Source organism: Ptychodera flava, chromosome 8 (genome assembly GCF_041260155.1).
Source record: "Ptychodera flava strain L36383 chromosome 8, AS_Pfla_20210202, whole genome shotgun sequence".
Taxonomy (NCBI): Eukaryota; Metazoa; Hemichordata; class Enteropneusta; family Ptychoderidae; genus Ptychodera; species Ptychodera flava.
This window is the reverse complement of record NC_091935.1, coordinates 41,236,637-41,254,718: the sequence shown is the minus strand read 5'-3', so window position 1 is coordinate 41,254,718 and position 18,082 is coordinate 41,236,637. Positions and strand designations below refer to the sequence as shown.

General features: G+C 37.1%; 1 protein-coding gene across 1 annotated transcript in view; it reads left to right on the top strand.

Annotated features, from left to right (window-relative positions):
- LOC139139371 (glutamate receptor ionotropic, NMDA 3A-like) overlaps positions 1–17,602 on the top strand; it is a 60,799-nt gene extending 43,197 nt beyond the window's left edge. Inside the window, exons 2-8 of the mRNA XM_070708271.1 lie at positions 8,623–9,215; positions 9,375–10,455; positions 11,132–11,277; positions 12,491–12,752; positions 13,388–13,552; positions 14,665–14,759; positions 16,352–17,602. Coding sequence (XP_070564372.1) covers positions 8,623–9,215; positions 9,375–10,455; positions 11,132–11,277; positions 12,491–12,752; positions 13,388–13,552; positions 14,665–14,759; positions 16,352–17,030 — 3,021 coding nt within the window. The 3' untranslated portion in view covers positions 17,031–17,602. The remainder of the gene's footprint in view (positions 1–8,622; positions 9,216–9,374; positions 10,456–11,131; positions 11,278–12,490; positions 12,753–13,387; positions 13,553–14,664; positions 14,760–16,351) is intronic.
- The last annotated feature ends 480 nt before the right edge of the window (positions 17,603–18,082 follow it).

Below are 18,082 nucleotides of genomic sequence, written 5' to 3'. Positions count from 1 at the left end.
CTTTGTGAGTGAGACTAGACCAGATTTAGTGTCCTAGGGAGATTATGAAAGGACTTCCCCTAATCTCGGAGGTTACTCTGAAAAAGTACCCCTTTTTCTCGATTTCACGGACCTAGAATCTCCGAGATGACTGAAGAAAAACACCCCCTTTTCCGTGAATTTGGTAACGCGCATGGGTACCCACCAACCCGTGGACTGCCACCACCGGGTAGTTGGCATACAAGATGCGAGATCATAAATCAATTTACAACACTAGTCATACTTAGGAACAGACAATCAGCACACAGCTGTAGTTTTGCAGACAATTGTAATTGATGTAGTCTGAGATTATTTGCTCAAATGAGTCATAGAATGTGTTCACCAATTCCTGATATATGGTGCACCCAAGAATGAGTCTACAGAGAATTAACTAAAAGTTAGTCTGGAAAGTATATTGCATTAAACTATAATAGAGTCACTACTTGTCCTTTGCAGACTATCGCGGCACTACTTTTCGTGCCCCGGTCATTATAGGTAGCAAGAACCGACTAGATGGCTTGTTTGATTACAACCTACAAATATTACGCAATAAAATTTTGATGAAATAATGCATAGGGAGATGCGTTGAACTTTATCATACACAATGTTATTAGATAGTAAAGGATATTTCAGCAGGCGCAAGATAATAATTATAAAGCACTGCTCAACCCATTTAACCCGATGTAAAATGAATATATTATCGCGTTTATGGAGGAGCATGTACCCTTAAATTCTTCTTAATATGTAAATATTGGTATAGCGTTTTTGCGCTTTTTTGAAAACAATGCGGTTAAATTCTGTTTGAATAAATTGCCCAGACTTTTAAACAACAAAGTGGCCACCAAGCAGCCACATGGGATTATATCGCAAAACAAATAGAGATATGGACAGGATGTCGTAAAAATTGATGTCGCCATCGAACCAAGTTTTAGCAGAGTCGATTGACATACTTCATGTTAATAAGTTTGGGCGTAAAAAAACTTTCAACATAACGACCGCAATGCTGCAATTTGCAGCCGATTGTCAATGAAATTAATGGGCATATGTATGATCTAATATGGCTACCTGGTGGCCACATTAGATCGTACGGCAAAACACATTGGCATGAAAAGTATGTCATAGTATACAGTCATTGCGCCCACTTTGAAGGAAACTGGTATTGACACATCTGACTTCTGGCGTTCGACACTAACACAATCAATGGAAAATACTGGATTAACATAGAGAAAAAGAGTTTACTATGAAGGAATGGTGCTGTAATGATCCTGTCAATGTGCAACTGAAATGGTCTGCAGTTTTGCTCTTGTAGGCTGCCATCGTTGAAAAAATAGAAAAAATATGTGTATCTGTCCACAAGATTTCATGTCACACCAATAAAGTTACTGAAATATCAAAGCAACTGACAGAAAGACAATCACTGTTACGACAGTAGTTCCAGTGTGTGACCGCAGGAACCAAAAACAGCATCTGTGAGAGACATGTATAGCAAGACAGTATTGTCAAAGTTGTTGCAACGATAAATCACAGGGCTAATTTTAGGCACGGGAGAACAAATGTGACATGGTTAAACCAAATACTTAGTTACTCCTTGGTGTAGAATTGGCGCCATGGCAACGTAGTTCAGTTCTTGAGCTGGATTGTGAGGTGAAACCGGAGTGTAATCAGTGTAATCAATTTTCATGTCCTTATAAACTTAAATCCACAATGCAATATTGAAATAATAATTACGCGTAGGCTTCGTTAATGCTAAGACGCCGATATAATATTTTCATTACAGACTGAACACGTTTACTTGTAGGTCACACGTCAGACGGGATTAGTCGATGTGGCCGAGGACTGGGAAACCTCTAGAAACAATGATACAATTTATTTCAGAAATTTACCGAACTCTGTATCATTCAGTGTCTTTCATTTATATCTTTGATCGTCGTGAGTGGAATACGACTTTGAAAGGAGTACAAATTTGGTAAATTTATAACCACTGTTTAGTTCCGTAGCATGTATTTACATAGCTGTGTATGATTCAAAAATAGAATAAGACTTTGACATTTTAAAAGCAACTGTCTTTATTCCCATTCAGAGCTGATATGACATTTCTCGATGAACGTCGAATTGTACTCTTGCATATCTAGTTTATGTGAAGTGTTGAGCTTTGACGTGGGTTGTTTGATATAGCATGTCAGTTTATAACAGGGCAGCGCATTGAAGACGGCCACTGGGAACTAATCTTACTTTTATATATCGCCGATTCAGTCCTTTGTCAAAATGTTTTAATATCCACGTATACTTCACTGCCTGAAGAAAGTAGTATATGGATTGTATGGTTGAAGTGATCACCAGCGACATACTGGTTTACACTCACACAGTCAAAATAATAATTACCAGTATGTAAAGTCTATTAAAATCATATTGATGGCACATAATAGCCATGTAGATGTTGCGTTATCTGTGAAATGAGTATTGAAGTCAACTCGACAGTGAGAAATTTAATAACTTTACAACGATATTTCTATTCACTTCTTGAATAAAAAAATGATTTGATTGATGCAAAGTTAATTTTGTGGGGAAAAATGAGCAGGGCATTGCATGAGGCCTGACGCAAAGCAATAGTCTTGGATGATATCTATATAAAAAGCAGGAATATGGTTTTACTAAGGTCTAAGACAGAATTTACAAATGCATAGGAAACACGTACTAAGGAGGAACATAACACTGCATTTACCAGTTGGAAGCATATTTCACAATATTTAATAATGTAGGCAGGTTGTTGTCATTGGAGAAATCACAGATAGGGTGATAGACGTTTGTTAGGGATGGAGAAATCACTGGTGATATGGTAGACGGTTGTTAGGGATGGAGAAATTACTGGTAAGGTGATAGACGGTTGATAGGGATGGAGAAATCACTGGTAAGGTGATAGACGGTTGTTAGGGAGAGAGAACTCACTGGTAGGGTGATAGACGGTTGTTAGGGATGGAGAAATTACTGGTAGGGTGATAGACGGTTGTTAGGGATGGAGAAATCACTGGTAAGGTGATAGACGGTTGTTAGGGATGGAGAAATCACTGGTAAGGTGATAGACGGTTGTTAGGGATGGAGAAATCACTGGTAAGGTGATAGACGGTTGTTAGGGATGGAGAAATCACTGGTAAGGTGATAGAAGGTTGTTATGGATGGAGAAATCACTGGTAAGGTGATAGAAGGTTGTTAGGGATGGATAAATCACTGGTAAGGTGATAGACGGTTGTTAGGGATGGATAAATCACTTGTAAGGTGATAGACGGTTGTTAGGGATGGAGAAATCACTGGTAAGGTGATAGACGGTTGTTAGGGATGGAGAAATTACTGGTGATGTGGTAGACGGTTGTTAGGGATGGAGAAATCACTGGTAAGGTGATAGACGGTTGTTAGGGATGGATAAATCACTGGTAAGGTGATAGACGGTTGTTAGGGATAGAGAAATCACTGGTGATGTGGTAGACGGTTGTTAGGGATGGAGAAATCACTGGTAGGGTGATAGACGGTTGTTAGGGATGGAGAATCACTGGTAGGGTGATAGAAAGTTGTTTACATTTGAGAAATCACGGATAGGGTGAGTAAGATAAAAAAAGTGGTTTATGCTCACATTTGGACAGTTCTCCTCACTACACAGTTATACATTTATGTATATGTGCGGGTGATAAAGAAGGGGGCTCTCTTCAAAGCAGGGATGACATTTTTCCAATTTGGTTTCGATGATAATACAATCACGTTTTCGACTGATGGAAACGTGTATCATAGTGCTTTTCTATGTATATAATTTCCCTTTGAATTACGCTTATCTACTTTAATTCACATGGTTTTAATTTGTTATTACTTTGAGTCAAATTAAAGTCTTTTGTCTCTTTAAATGAAATGAGAATGTGTAAAATAGATGAGTTGGCAATTGACATAGGTGGCTGCTATAGTGGATCTTGGAAATGGATTGGTACATACTGAAAGAGTACATTAAGATAGGTTTTAGCTGTAGCTTGCAAACCACTTAGATTATCGTATGTCAGGTCACATACCAGCAATTGATGTTTATAGTTGGTGATTGCATTCAGACAACTGCCTGTCAATTTGACACCCCGGAAGCTTTCTTCATTTGAAGTCTTCCTGAGCTGGATGTTCCCATAGTTCCTTAATAGCTTTTTGACAGTAGTTCATGCACTGCTACATGTGCAATGACCGCACATCAACTCAAGCTTATGGACTTTGTGAACATTCTCCAGAGACACATTTGTATCAAATAATGCAGTCCGTGCATGATATGCATACTAATAAGGAACTAGTCATTGACGAATACTAACAAGCTTACGAAAGAAAAACTATAGTAGACAGCGAAATGAAAAAGACCATTTATATAGATGTGATCATAAATTGCAATTCGATATTTATATCCTTGTGGCACTATGTTATGTTGACAGTTTCCTCTTACGATGGCCGAAGGGACTTGAAATTCCAGCACATCTAATATGTCTCTGATAATAGCAGCTGGTCCTCATCAGTTTAATACTGGACATCACAAGTTGCCAGTCAATGTCGAACTGACGCACATGCCAGCCATTTGGCATCAGTTAAATTGAACAAACGGAGTGAACATACAAACCAAATGGCACCTTTGAGAGCCATTACTTATTCAACGTCACTTATAAAGAAAATAAAAGTTAGTCACTGAAAAGCAGTCACCTCTGACATTGAAACTAACTTTATGACCTTCAGTTGTTAAAGATTCAAACAAGAAATAAATGCCGTCTACAGATGACGCAGTCGGAATGGCACACAGCAATTTCTTTTAGAGTTAGAATGTAAATTTTGCGGTAGCGGGAAATTCTCGAAGCAAGGGCTCTATCGGTTTTTTTCAAATTTCAGCAGACAAATTACAAGGCCAATCTTTCTACAGAATGTACATGGAGCAACACATACATATCTACGTATGCGTGTACCTACATACTTATGTACGTAGGTACTATCTGTCTGTCTGTCTGTCTGTCTATCTTTCTGTCCGTCTGTCTGTATGTATGTACGTGTTATAAAATTACTTCAGAAATACAGTAAAGTGAGTTTCACGCATCAATGATGTAGTCAGCGATTATGATGTAGGCAGCGATGCATGAAACTTGAGTTACGGACATTTTACTGTGTACATGAAGTAATGTTCTGTTTTATTGCTCTGTACCTTTGCATCGAGCACTTTTCTTTCCTAAAAGAACGATTACAAGTGTTTATACAAGAGTTAATGGAATTATTTGGCAAAAGAAAAAATATTGTCATTTTCTCTATAATGGCATATTAGTAGGTAGCTGTGAGTAGACAAATAATATGATGATATGATGAGAAAACTTGATGTTCCCATATTACATTTTGAAAATCGCATAGAATACATCACACCCATTTGATTAGAAATACATCACACCCATTTGATTCTATGCAGTTCCTATTGATTTATGGCAAACTTCCTCCCTTAAACAAGTAACAAGCACTGTGATTTCATTTTACCACGTTTTTTTAAATTTTTCCACATAAATAATTTTTTGATATACGAAAAAGCAAATCAGTAACTGACCAAGCAATGCACCATGGCATATTTATCAAAAGCACCAATAAAAACCGCTGAGTCAACATCTTTTCGCAGCTTCATTTGCACAGAAAAGAATAATCTTGCTGTTCTAGCTTTAAAGCTGGCGCAGTGACACCAATTTTCGCAATTTTGTTTTTCAATTGGCTGCCGGGCCTTAACTGATATTTTGGTGAAAATTTCAAGAAGATGACAGTGTTACATCGACGCTTTCTTGCATTTCCACACGCACATCGGTGTAATTGGTTGATACTGCACAACCCATGGCAGTTCTCTATCTCTGTGTCAAACACATAACATATGGTACTAGTATTGTGAATTACGTGACCAAACTTAGTGTTACATGATATGCAGTAGATTGGTAAATTATATGTTCTGGATTTTATCCAATATATTGACGGTTTAATTAAAAAGAGATAAAATTGCCAGTGGATGTTTCGAAGTATTAGAAAGAGTCCACAGACATGTGTATCAACACATTTTTACCAAATTGATGTGACCGCAAACATACGAAATAGTCAAACTTTCAGTGTAAATCGTAATCTACAACTATCCTGTTGGACATGAACTTTCTTAAACCAAGGTAATCTATCACATACTACATTGGTGATATAAGAAGTCCAGTGTCTAACATGCCATTGCACTATAAATAATTCCTTCGTGGAATGTAACAATTATCCTTGGAATTTTACAGATGTTCTCATCGGTCCTCCTTATTAAATGACATGACGTCTCCCAATGTCTCCGTGAGCAGAATCGATGAAAGATTTCGGATAGAACACCTGCGGTCGATACTGGCATGAATCCTCAAAATCAATATATATATATATGTCAAAAATGGCTGCCTCCACCACAGTCCCTCCACACAGTTGCCATTTTGTTTTCGTCCACTGTAAACGTAAATAAATCTGGTGATGTACACAAAAGCAACATGTAACATACAAATTGACGGTGGTATTGCTGAAAAACCTTTGACAAAGTCAACGAGACACAGAATGCATGTTCGTACTGAATTGTAACCATCAAGTAACATTAAGGATATTTTGTACGGATTGTACAAATGCAAATCTATCATACAAGACATCACAGGAGAGTTTTCAGGGTCGATGTGAAATAACGACATATGTATTGTCTTGCAGCAAGGTATAAAACTATCGAATTTTGTTGTCATTTCTGGTTTCTGATGAAATTTCGTCTAAACCTTCCGATAAAACAGGAGCGTATAACAGACATAAAGGGTTATTTATTTCAACACATTGTTTGCTTTTTCGGTCAGACTACGAACTATTTGGACAAAACGCTTTTCGTTACCTATGTTACCTAGGTAACTACGTAGCTACATTGGGTGTGTTGCTGAAGTCCGACTTGTATTTGTCACTGAAAGGCGAAGTAAAGTGTTGTAACTAGATTGAAAATCTATTTAAATCACGAAAGCCTTGCTTAAATCATAGACAGTAGAGAAACTGTCTGTCTTTCCTTAAATAAAGACTTCAAGGCATATTGAGTTGGTTGCTATGGCGTGGCCATTTTGGGTTCAATATATACCTAAGGTCATACCCGGATATGAATCATATGTAAGGATTGACGTCGTCTACACCCAATTTCTTTGCTCTTAGCCTTGTTCTACAGATACACCTCTCGTTGTAAATATTTTCACAGACAAATAGAAAAACAGTTTCTCTATTTTGTCTCTGATATTTTGTACCAAACAAATTATTGCTTGCTTGGACGTGACGTGTTGCAGGTCATGTTCAACTCTTGCACCATGGTCACAGTAAACGTATTATGCCAACCAATCTGTACTATCACTTTGCCCAACAGACCCTATGTTTGCAACAAAAAGATATGATAGTTAGCACGTGCTGTGTGAACTTCAGTGTCCGTCGACATTTGGATTACATCCCTAGATGCACATCAGAGAAATCATCGACACAAAGAGTGACAGACACATAGAGACACAAAACTGAGCGACACAACGATAAAGAAACCTATAGTAATTGTTACGTCTCAATATAGATTAAATTTCATGATCTAGAAGTGCAAAGTTTCGCATTGAAAATTTCATGCTGTGCGTTTGATTTTCACCGGTTATTTTAAACAATATGTCCCCGAATATGTCTCGCAAATCTCTGTTTTCAATATGTTACTGAATGTGTCGACTTTGGAGCCGAAATACTAGTAGCTCAGAATTCACATACAAACACACATATACGAAAGGGTTTGCTGGCTCTATTTTCTGACAGCAAACACTAAGTTTGCAAACAGCGGTGTCATGTCCACAACTTCAAAGACGCAGCATTGTTAATTGCCATGCAAGCTTTTGGTGACGCTACATTTTAATTTGAGTGCAATCACGCCAAATCATCTCATTTAATACTTTTGTCTTGTCGAGTGAATATACTTGGAGATGGACGTGCTAGTGAACAAAATAATTGTGGTCAAATGAATATGTTTACAACCATTCGATTTTATATCAACTTTATTACTAAAGACTCGATTGCCTTATGAATCAGGGCAGATGAAATGAACGCAAAGAATGACATTTGACATCTTATTAACACATAACGCGTGTCTACTTTGGAAATCTAACACAGACCAAGGTCCTTGGTTTTTATCATATAACAGTATAACAACAGATCGCCATGATTTTGCATTCTTCACATTGTAATTAGCAGAGCTAATGCATGTTTTTTCACATAATTTCAAAACAATATTTCCCAACTGTGTAAATATACTTAATATTTGCGACAAGATTACCATTTGCCCTAAGTGATAATTGTCTTTCTAGCGAATAATTACGGGATACGTACAGTACCCCCTTTCATTTTAACTGATAGTTCATTCAAGCGGAAGTTTGACAAGGAAACGATTGATATAAAATACTAAAGAGATAAGACATTGACATTGATATTGGCAGAAATTTATCAACGTTCTGTTAAATGGTCTAGAGGCGAAGTGAATGGTTGTATTGTCGCTAATGAAAGTTTAATGTGATTTACTTACAGGAAATTCATCCCATGTACCTACGGATGGATCCACCATTAGCGATGCAAAGCCATCCAATACTTGATATTTTGAAAAGAAACAACTGGAACAAGTTTTCTATAATTCATAACGACGACTCGGACAGTCTGTCATTTTTACAAGAACTCATTGAGATTACTATGAATAATGAAGAATGGCAGATTGGAGCATCGATCGAAATACCACAAGGTTTTACAACAAACATATCTTCATACCTTTCTACTCTTGGGAAATTAAATGCAAACGTGATTATTTTGCAAGTGTCCATGAATGATGCCATAAAAATATTTGAAGAAGCTAATTACTTAGGAATGCTGGAAGCTGGATATGCCTGGATTGTCACTGAAACCTTGCTGGCTATCGATCAAGATTCTTTGCGAAGCTTTCCAATGGGGTTAATAGGCATCAATAGCTCAGCTAGCAGTAGAATGACTCAAAATATCAAAGACACTGTGCATATCATTGGCAAGGCTGTGCAGCAAATGGCAAGTAAAACACCAAATATATTTGAAATGCCTCAAAATTGCTGGAATCCTCGTAGGGAAAGGCGAAAGCAAGGTGAATTACTCTATAGGTAAGTCGATTTGTATGCAGTATTGTCTTTGCTGTGTCGCAATGATTGGAAATTGGAAGTAGAAGAATAAAGTCCAATTCATCTGTCGCAAATCTATAAAGCCATTAAATGTTGTTGTGTACAGAAAATTAGAATTTTCATCTTTTTATTTTATTTCAGATATTTAAAGCAAGTCAAACTGGTTAAAAATGACCGTGAAGTATCTTTCAACGAAAACGGAGACTTAAACGCCGCTAAATATGATATTTTGAACTTAAGAATGAATGGGGACAATCGAAAGATTTGGATAAATGTCGGTACTTGGTCAAAGAAAGAACTCAAAATTAATTCCATCTTATGGCCTGGACAGACAGAGATCATGCCAGGTATCCATGACGACAGAAGGAAACTCATTGTAGTTACAATAATTGAAGAACCGTTTATGTTCAAAAGTGACCTGGCTGAACGTAAAGAGTGCTATAGTGGCGGCCTTTGTCTTAAATTAAGTAAGGCCGAGCGAAAAACAACAAGACATGACGTCATCACGGCATTCGAACATTGGAGAAATTACGGGAAATACACCAATTCAACGCATGGCGAGAACTCTATGACGTCATACCATGCATATTGTTGTTCAGGGATGGCATATGATATACTTGAATCATTGGCCCGTGATATGAATTTTGATTATGATTTATATATCGTAGCCGATGGGAGTTTTGGATCCAAGGAACACGAATCATCTTGGGATGGTATGGTGGGTGATCTGATCAACCAAGCAGCTGACATGGCTGTTGCATCCTTCAGTATTAACTCGGCCAGAAGTCAAGTCATTGATTTTTCGGCGCCTTTCTACGACACAAGTTTGAGTATCGTAGTAGCTCGTCGAAAAGGCAAAGCTTCAATGGGTTCATTCATGGAACCTTTAGAATGGACCATGTGGCTCGGTATATTCATTACCCTACATGCAACTGCATTTTTTGCAACTATCTATGAATGGCACAGTCCCTATGGTTTGACACCAAATGGTAGAAATCGACTCAGAGTGTTTAGTTTCCCATCTGCCTTGACGCTATGTTGGTCTATTTTGTTTTCACACACTGTACCCACTAAGTCACCGAAATGCTGGGCTAGTCGATTTCTTATTAATCTATGGGCAATATTCTCTCTGGTGTTCATTGCCAGCTACACTGCCAATTTAGCCGCCTTTATGGTTATTGAAAAACTTCCAAATGAAATAACTGGAATAAACGACCCAAAGGTAAGCAATAGTTTGTAAGCTTTCTTTAACATACGCTTTTAGGAAGTTATTTTTATGATTGTAAAGGTAAAGCCATATAAATCCTTAGAAGGAGCATATTCAGAGAGTAGACTTTCGATAAAGTAAATTTTGACCCGTAGTTTTTACAGTGACTTCTAAGTTTTACATAATCTTTCCTCACGATTGCTACGAGTTACTATGGTAACTTGAGGATATTACTTTGGATAGCAACAAGCTGTGTCTTGTGAATCTTTAGCAAATTAACGCTTGCGCTCGCTAGATGATTAATTACACAAAGATGTGGTACAATTGAAGAACATTTACCCGCGCCATGTAAGGAATTCCTAATCCGCATATCAAACCAATTTTCGGAAACGGATTCTACGTTTCCTGAAGTACAGAGACGAATGTTCTTAGTATACAGAATGTTCAAGCTGACTAAGGATAGGGCGAGATTAGTGTGACTCATTTCAATCGTACGCTTGTTTGTCACATTTCACATTTTCAGGTAAAACAATTCATTTGTAGAAAAAAAACAGTTTCCAATCATATCTGAGATCAAATTAGCCAGATAGCTCATATGGCCAGTTAACAAAATCGTTACCATTTTAAACTATTAGTAATATGATTCTTCAATAACACTACCGTTGATCTCATTAATTTGCTTTTTAAACAGTTACAACATAGTTCCAAAGGATTTCGCACAGCCACTGTGAAAAGTAGCAGTCCCGAATCATTTCTTTGGCGAAGTTATCCCGAGTTAGCCCAGAAAATACAAAAGTATGCTGTACACAACACTTCTGATGGAGTTGTCAAACTAAAGTGAGTGGCATTTTTTGTGTTTTTTAAGTTAGTTGTGTGTATCAGTTTCCAAGAATTAAAAAAATCCGATGGCTTCAATTCAGCTCAGATTGGACAAAATAAAAGGGGCAAAAATCACAACTTTGACGAGTTTATTGTTTCGAAAGGTAATGTAGGCAAGTTACATAAGGTTTGCATGACACCTTAGATGACAAGGTCCATCTAGTTTAAGAAAATAAAACTAAATATTTCGGTCCTTCTTTTCAGAATAGTCTGGACAGTATCGAACATTCTATATTTAAGTTAAAGACATTTTTTGAACAATTTTGAATAGCAGTATTGTTTCCTTTCTTCAAATTACACAAATGCGTCGGCAACTAAGGTACTTAATTTTTCTGTCCATTAGTGAGAGTGTACATAAAGACTCATTTCTTTAATTGTATGTACAGCTGTACCAAAGAAATGTTGTGTGCATCATTATATAGCATCGGTATGAAGCATAATATACGTTGAAAGAAAAATAAGACAGGAGGTACAGAATTGAATTATTTTATGATTGCCGGTTTGTCTTGCAGAAATGAGTGAAACAATTTTAGAAGTCTGAGAGTTTTAGGAGCACAGAATGTGTTGAAGAAATAACACTACTGTAAAAATGTATATCAGTGGAGTGTCTGGGAAAACGAACGCCTCACTGTTTGGCAATCCCATTTAAAACATGAATTTTGATTGAAGCGTTCAATTTCCTAAATCCATAAATCTGTCACAACCATTCTAGGCAAAATGTCTCATCGATCATCCAACAAATTCAATAAATAATAATGACATAAACGCGGAATGGAGTGTACTACGCATTACATCAACGATATTTTTCGGCTAATTTACCCTTGAACTAGTTTATCATTTAACTTACATCACATGGATTTCCAAATGCTGTATCGTGGCTTTCTTTTTTCGAACAGAAAAACGAAATTGAGCTCGGGGCTAGTAAACAGTTGGACGAATGTGAACTTTTCTTTTGATCATATATTGTGTGTTTTGCTAGCTTTTTGTTTGCGGATTTGCATTTGCACAATTTGTAATTTCGAACACTCAGTGCTAGCAACAGAAAACAATAAAGAAGTGTATTTTCTATCCATGTTTTACCACAGAGAATAGAGCAGATTTCCGCTATATAATACTGTCTATTGTTTTACCAAGTATTTACTGTTTAATCATTTTTGTGTGTTAATTGCAGAAATCGACAGCTGGATGCGTTTATATGGGATTCAGCTGTATTGGACTATACAATCTCTTCAGATCCCAAATGTGAATTACAACTCGTAGGTAAACGGTTTGCCAGTGAAGGCTATGGTATCGGTCTCCAGAAAAATTCAGATTTAACATCGGAAGTGTCGCTACATATTTACAAGTATTTCAGCTCTGGCTTCCTGGAACAGCTTCATCGCCAATGGTACAACACGGCTGGCTGTTCAAAACAAAGTAAAGGTTTAACTGGGGTAAGGGGCATCTGAATAATTTCGATACATTCCGTGTTTTCCAGAGAAGATTCGGTAACAGAAAATAGTGTTGATGATAATGTCAGCAATTATCCCTCTTACAATGAATAAGAGAACCATCGCCAGCAGTCATGCATCGGCGGAGTAGTTCTGCACTGATCGTATATGCCCAGATAAATTACTCAGCGCTCTAACGATACCTTTATACTCTAATCGTCCTTTGCATAAAATGTTCATACACTAGATTTTGTTTGCATCTCAATTTTGAATGACGAATTATTTGGAAATTTCATAATATAGAAGAGTTGAAAATGTTTTCATGCAAATGACGATGTAAAAGTGGAGCTAATTCAAGAAGGCATAATTTAATTGTGTTGCGTCACTAGGACGAAACACGATAACCCCTAGACAATTGATTAGTTACGGTTATAATGAAATGTTGTAGAAATCTAACTCAATCATCATCTGCTCTCAGTGCAACACTACTCAACTCAAACTTGTCACTATCGTAAAATATATGTCAGATGGTAGACTCACAGATGAAATACCTATCAGCCAGAGCTTGTTTTTACCAAGGACAATTTTGATTAAATGTTTCTTGAGATGCAACAAATATCACAATTATTAACTTACAGGAAATAACCCTAGACTTGAGCCACTTTATCGGCGTTTTTATACTGCTGTCTACCGGTATAGTCATAGCCACTTTTACCTTGTTTCTGGAATGGTTTGTGGAAAGGATATTGGTACCTAAATGGAGGAAAGATGTAAGGAAATTGAATTGGCTCCCACTTACACAGGTAATCACGACTTTCTCTCAGACATCTTGGATCACATTTTAAAATGTGGAGGCGAATGTTCGATATGAAACCAAAGATTGTTTGCAATTGTGTGTATTTTATGACAAATTATGAATGTATGAATGTAAATTGTGATCAATTTAGACAGTAAAAGTAACAATAGCTGATAGGTTTTCATGTATTCTTCTTATTTTGTTCTATAAAACAAAGACATTTTCTCTGTCTTCTTCCAAACGTAGTTTAGCCCTATCAAGACAATGCACTGTGTTGTTTAGACCTATCAAGACAATGCATTGTGTAGTTTAGCCCTATCAAGACAATGCACTGTGTAGTTTAGACATATCAAGAGAATGCATTATGTAGTTTAGACCTATCAAGACAATGCACTGTGTAGTTTAGCCCTATCAAGACAATGCACTGTGTAGTTTAGACCTATCAAGACAATGTACTGTGCAGTTTAGACCTATCAAGACAATGCACTGTGTAGTTTAGACCTATCAAGACAATGCACTGTGTAGTTTAGACCTATCAAGACAATGCACTGTGTAGTTTAGACCTATCAAGACAATGCACTGTGTAGTTTAGCCCTATCAAGACAATACATTGTGTAAAATAAGCACTTGTAAACTTACAAATAAATTCAAGTCTGGACTAGACCTATCAAGAGAATGCACTGTGTAGTTTAGATCTATCAAGACAATGCACTGTGTTGTTTAGACCTATCAAGACAATGCACTGTGTAGTTTAGCCCTATCAAGACAATACATTGTGTAAAATAAGCACTTGTAAACTTACAAATAAATTCAAGTCTGGACTAGACCTATCAAGACAATGCACTGTGTAGTTTAGATCTATCAAGACAATGCACTGTGTAGTTTAGACCTATCAAGACAATGCACTGTGTAGTTTAGATCTATCAAGACAATACATTGTGTAAAATAAGCACCTGTAAACTTACAAATAAATTCAAGTCTGGACTAGAATACAGATTTTAAGAATACCACCGAACAATATGCACTTCTTCGTTATTGACAATTGGAACAATGAGCATTTTGGCTTTAAAGTGGCGTTGTACTGGGCCTATCCTTGATATGATCTAACATTTCTTTCAGAGATTGCACAGAGCTGTGAATGTACAGAATCTGATACAAGACAATACATATTCAGCACGGGGACAGCAGATTCCATTGAAAAATATTGGTTCCAGGTATTAATGTTACAGTTATCATTATTTTGTCTTACAAAAAGGATGTTAAAATTTCGAACACCATCTGGCAATTAGATAGCATTTTAATGATTTCCTGCATGAATGTCAAAAGGACAATATGGGTTTACGGCAATATGGTATGACGGAAAGGCAGGCCGTACTAGCCGAAAGCGTTAACCGCAACGTATACAAGGTTTGACAGAAATTTAGCTGACATGCGTGTTATGTGGAGTAGACGCGTCCGAAAGATTGTAACAATGACCATCCAATAAAGAACATCGTGTTATGTAGAGTAGACACGTCAGACAGATTGTAACAATGACCATCCAATAAAGAACATCGTCATCTAGTTATATTTTAATTAGTGAAGTCGAGGTAACGATAAAATGGATAATTGACTATTTACGATACCTTCAAATGGAAAACTGAGCGTGACATGCATGGTTACTGAATAAATAAAATAGGAAAGTTCGCGGTCTGGTAAGAGAGATCGACCATACTAGGTTTTGTTCGCTTTAACCCTAGTTTGAGTATTCACAAATAACGTATTACCCCGAGACACAGCTGCAACGAACAGTTCATAGAGAATAATCAACGCACGAAAACTTCTAGCCCTTCTACGTGACTCAATTCGGCGTATTCAGCATGTCCTTGAATGCCTAACAAAACACAATAAATCCAGACTAACATCCACAGTACTTGGTTACCTTTCCGGCATCGGTACGTAGATAAATCACACCGAAGTCGGATCTCAACTGCTCAACTGGGAAAACAAACGGCATATAAACCCGGGACTCATGGCGACCAGAAAGATGTGGCAACGCGCGAGTTTTTATAGGAGAAAAAATAATTAATTCATAAAGAGATGATAAAGTAAAAGAAAAGAGTGCGAGAAACAAAAGAGCAAGAAATATTTTCGCCTGGAAAAATTGCTACCGTGATCTAGATTATTATTGGCCATAAACTTCTTTTCTACTATTTGGTGCCTACGACAACGGCAAATATTGAAAACTTGCATTTTGTAAGACAGTGCTGGTAAGATAAAGCAGACAAGCTTATACGGGCTAAGGTTTGAAACTGGGTTGATAGCTACATTATGTCATTAATAACAGAAAGCGAATAAAATATCACCATATAACTGTATTCTGGTTTCTGAGAAACATTTTCATTTGTGGACTAAATTCCGCCAAAATTTCGAAATAAAGAGAAAAAGAAAAGCATTTCTATGAGAAACCCGTTGAAGAGCGAGAATTTCCCTTTTAATTTACTTCAGACCCTTCTCAGAAATATAATAATTCATAATGAAGTATAATAATTCATAATGAAGTATAATAATTCATAATAAATATATAAATTCATAATGCTCAACCATCACATGAAAATTAACAGAAGCCTGAATAGTTCAAAATTGACAGCATGGAACGTAAACTTGTATCCCAAACAATTGTATTATCAATTGAAACAATATTATCTAACATATAAATTGCCCTATATGTTCATAGGTTATTCATAACTTCATGTGTTTATTATCCCTGTACAATGCATGTCAAGTGTATTTGACTCTCATTACTGTTTTGACAACATTTCTTCAGGCTTTGTGAACATCGAAACAGAAGAGACAGTGGTGACGTGGCTTATGATATTTCAAAGTATCTGACAACAAGACACGACAGACAAGAAACGAAACCACTCTTGAACAACCGATCCCATCATGGAACTGTGAAAAAGCGACCATTGCTAGGATTAAAACGTGTGAACATTGCTGTTCAAACGGACATAGATGAGAAAATCAACTATCAGCTACGGGAGGTAGATGCTAATATAAATATGCGAATAAAAAACTTTGAAATCGATCTGCGGGATATGAGAGAACAGTTGGCAAAGGCGTTGAAAGAAAAAGAACAGCTGCTTCAAAAACTAGCTGAATTCGAGGAAAATCACGGAAGCATTATAAAGAGCAACTCTAACTCAAGTGAAAGTAGTACCGATACCCATAATCGATTTAGATGTCGAAGTAATACCAGTAATGGTGAGGATGTACATGTGTGGATGAACAGTGGTGCTTCGGCTAGTCTTGACAACGCATCAGAGTGTACAACGCAAAATATGGCTAACTGTAATATCAAAAATGATCTCAGATGTGATGATAGGAATACCACTGATGTGGGTATTATGCAAACCTGTCATTCGGCAAATCCTGTAAACTTTACTCCGTATAATTCGTTCTTTAAGACACGACTTGGTAGTTTCAAATCAGAACCACAGACTTGAAGCTTGACTAGCAATGTTTCCAAGAAGATGACATATTCGGTCCGCTGAGTTAAATTTGCATGTTAGTTTTTTTTCAATCGATAAGGATACGTGTCTACTTGGCAGTGTAAAGGACCACCAACACAACGTGATGTAAAAAGCAAATGGATCGCCTGCAAGCACTGACAAATCGGCAGATCTTTATACACATCCAATATCCTGTTTTATGAAACCATGTTTTGTGTTTGATTGCAATCATGGGAATCACCTCTGAGACGATTTCGTGGCGATTGCACTGTGTGTTTGGGATTCATGAGACATCGAATGCATAATGGTGATATCAATCGAAAGGATAATATAATCTTGTGGAGTGGATACTGTTATGTAGGTCATTCCCCCCACACTCATCATGACCTGAGTTCAATTAGTCTAGAACATTCTCAAGGTCACTGCCCTTGATGACCTCACAACCTTGAATTCAATTAGTCATGTTTGGAATGTTCTGGAAAGTTGATTAGTTGTGTAAGGGAGATAATTTTAGAACAGTAATTAGCATGTCAATAAAAGTTCTAGATTGTTCTTATATGCCTTTATAAAAGGGACGTGCACAGCTTCCAGTCAGACTTTTGGGATCGTGTCTCTTGTGTGTTACTAAACTCCAGCAGTAGTCATTCTCAAGACTTTTCAAGACCTTCACTGTCAACGCTGGATTTATACTGTGGACTTGTGCAGCTTCAAGCCTGCAAGCCAAAGGACTGTTCATTCATCCGACTGACTGTTACAACTCTGAGACTGGAGCTTTGCCGTCCCAGCTGAGATAAGTAGTCTGTACACTTTTAAAGCTTGTACTCTATCCCTGACTTAGCAATTAGTTTTATTTTCGTAATAAATTTTGTTTAAACGTTAACTGCTGAGTTCACCCTTTTGTTCGTTTTCTCTGCACGTAACATTGTGGAGTGGATACTTTGCCCGATGTGATTCTGAACTGCTACAATCAGAAATGATTTTTCTTCCTAGCTTCTTGTCCAGGACGTGATTTTCGGGGGCTTACAGTTATAGAGGTGATTTCCACC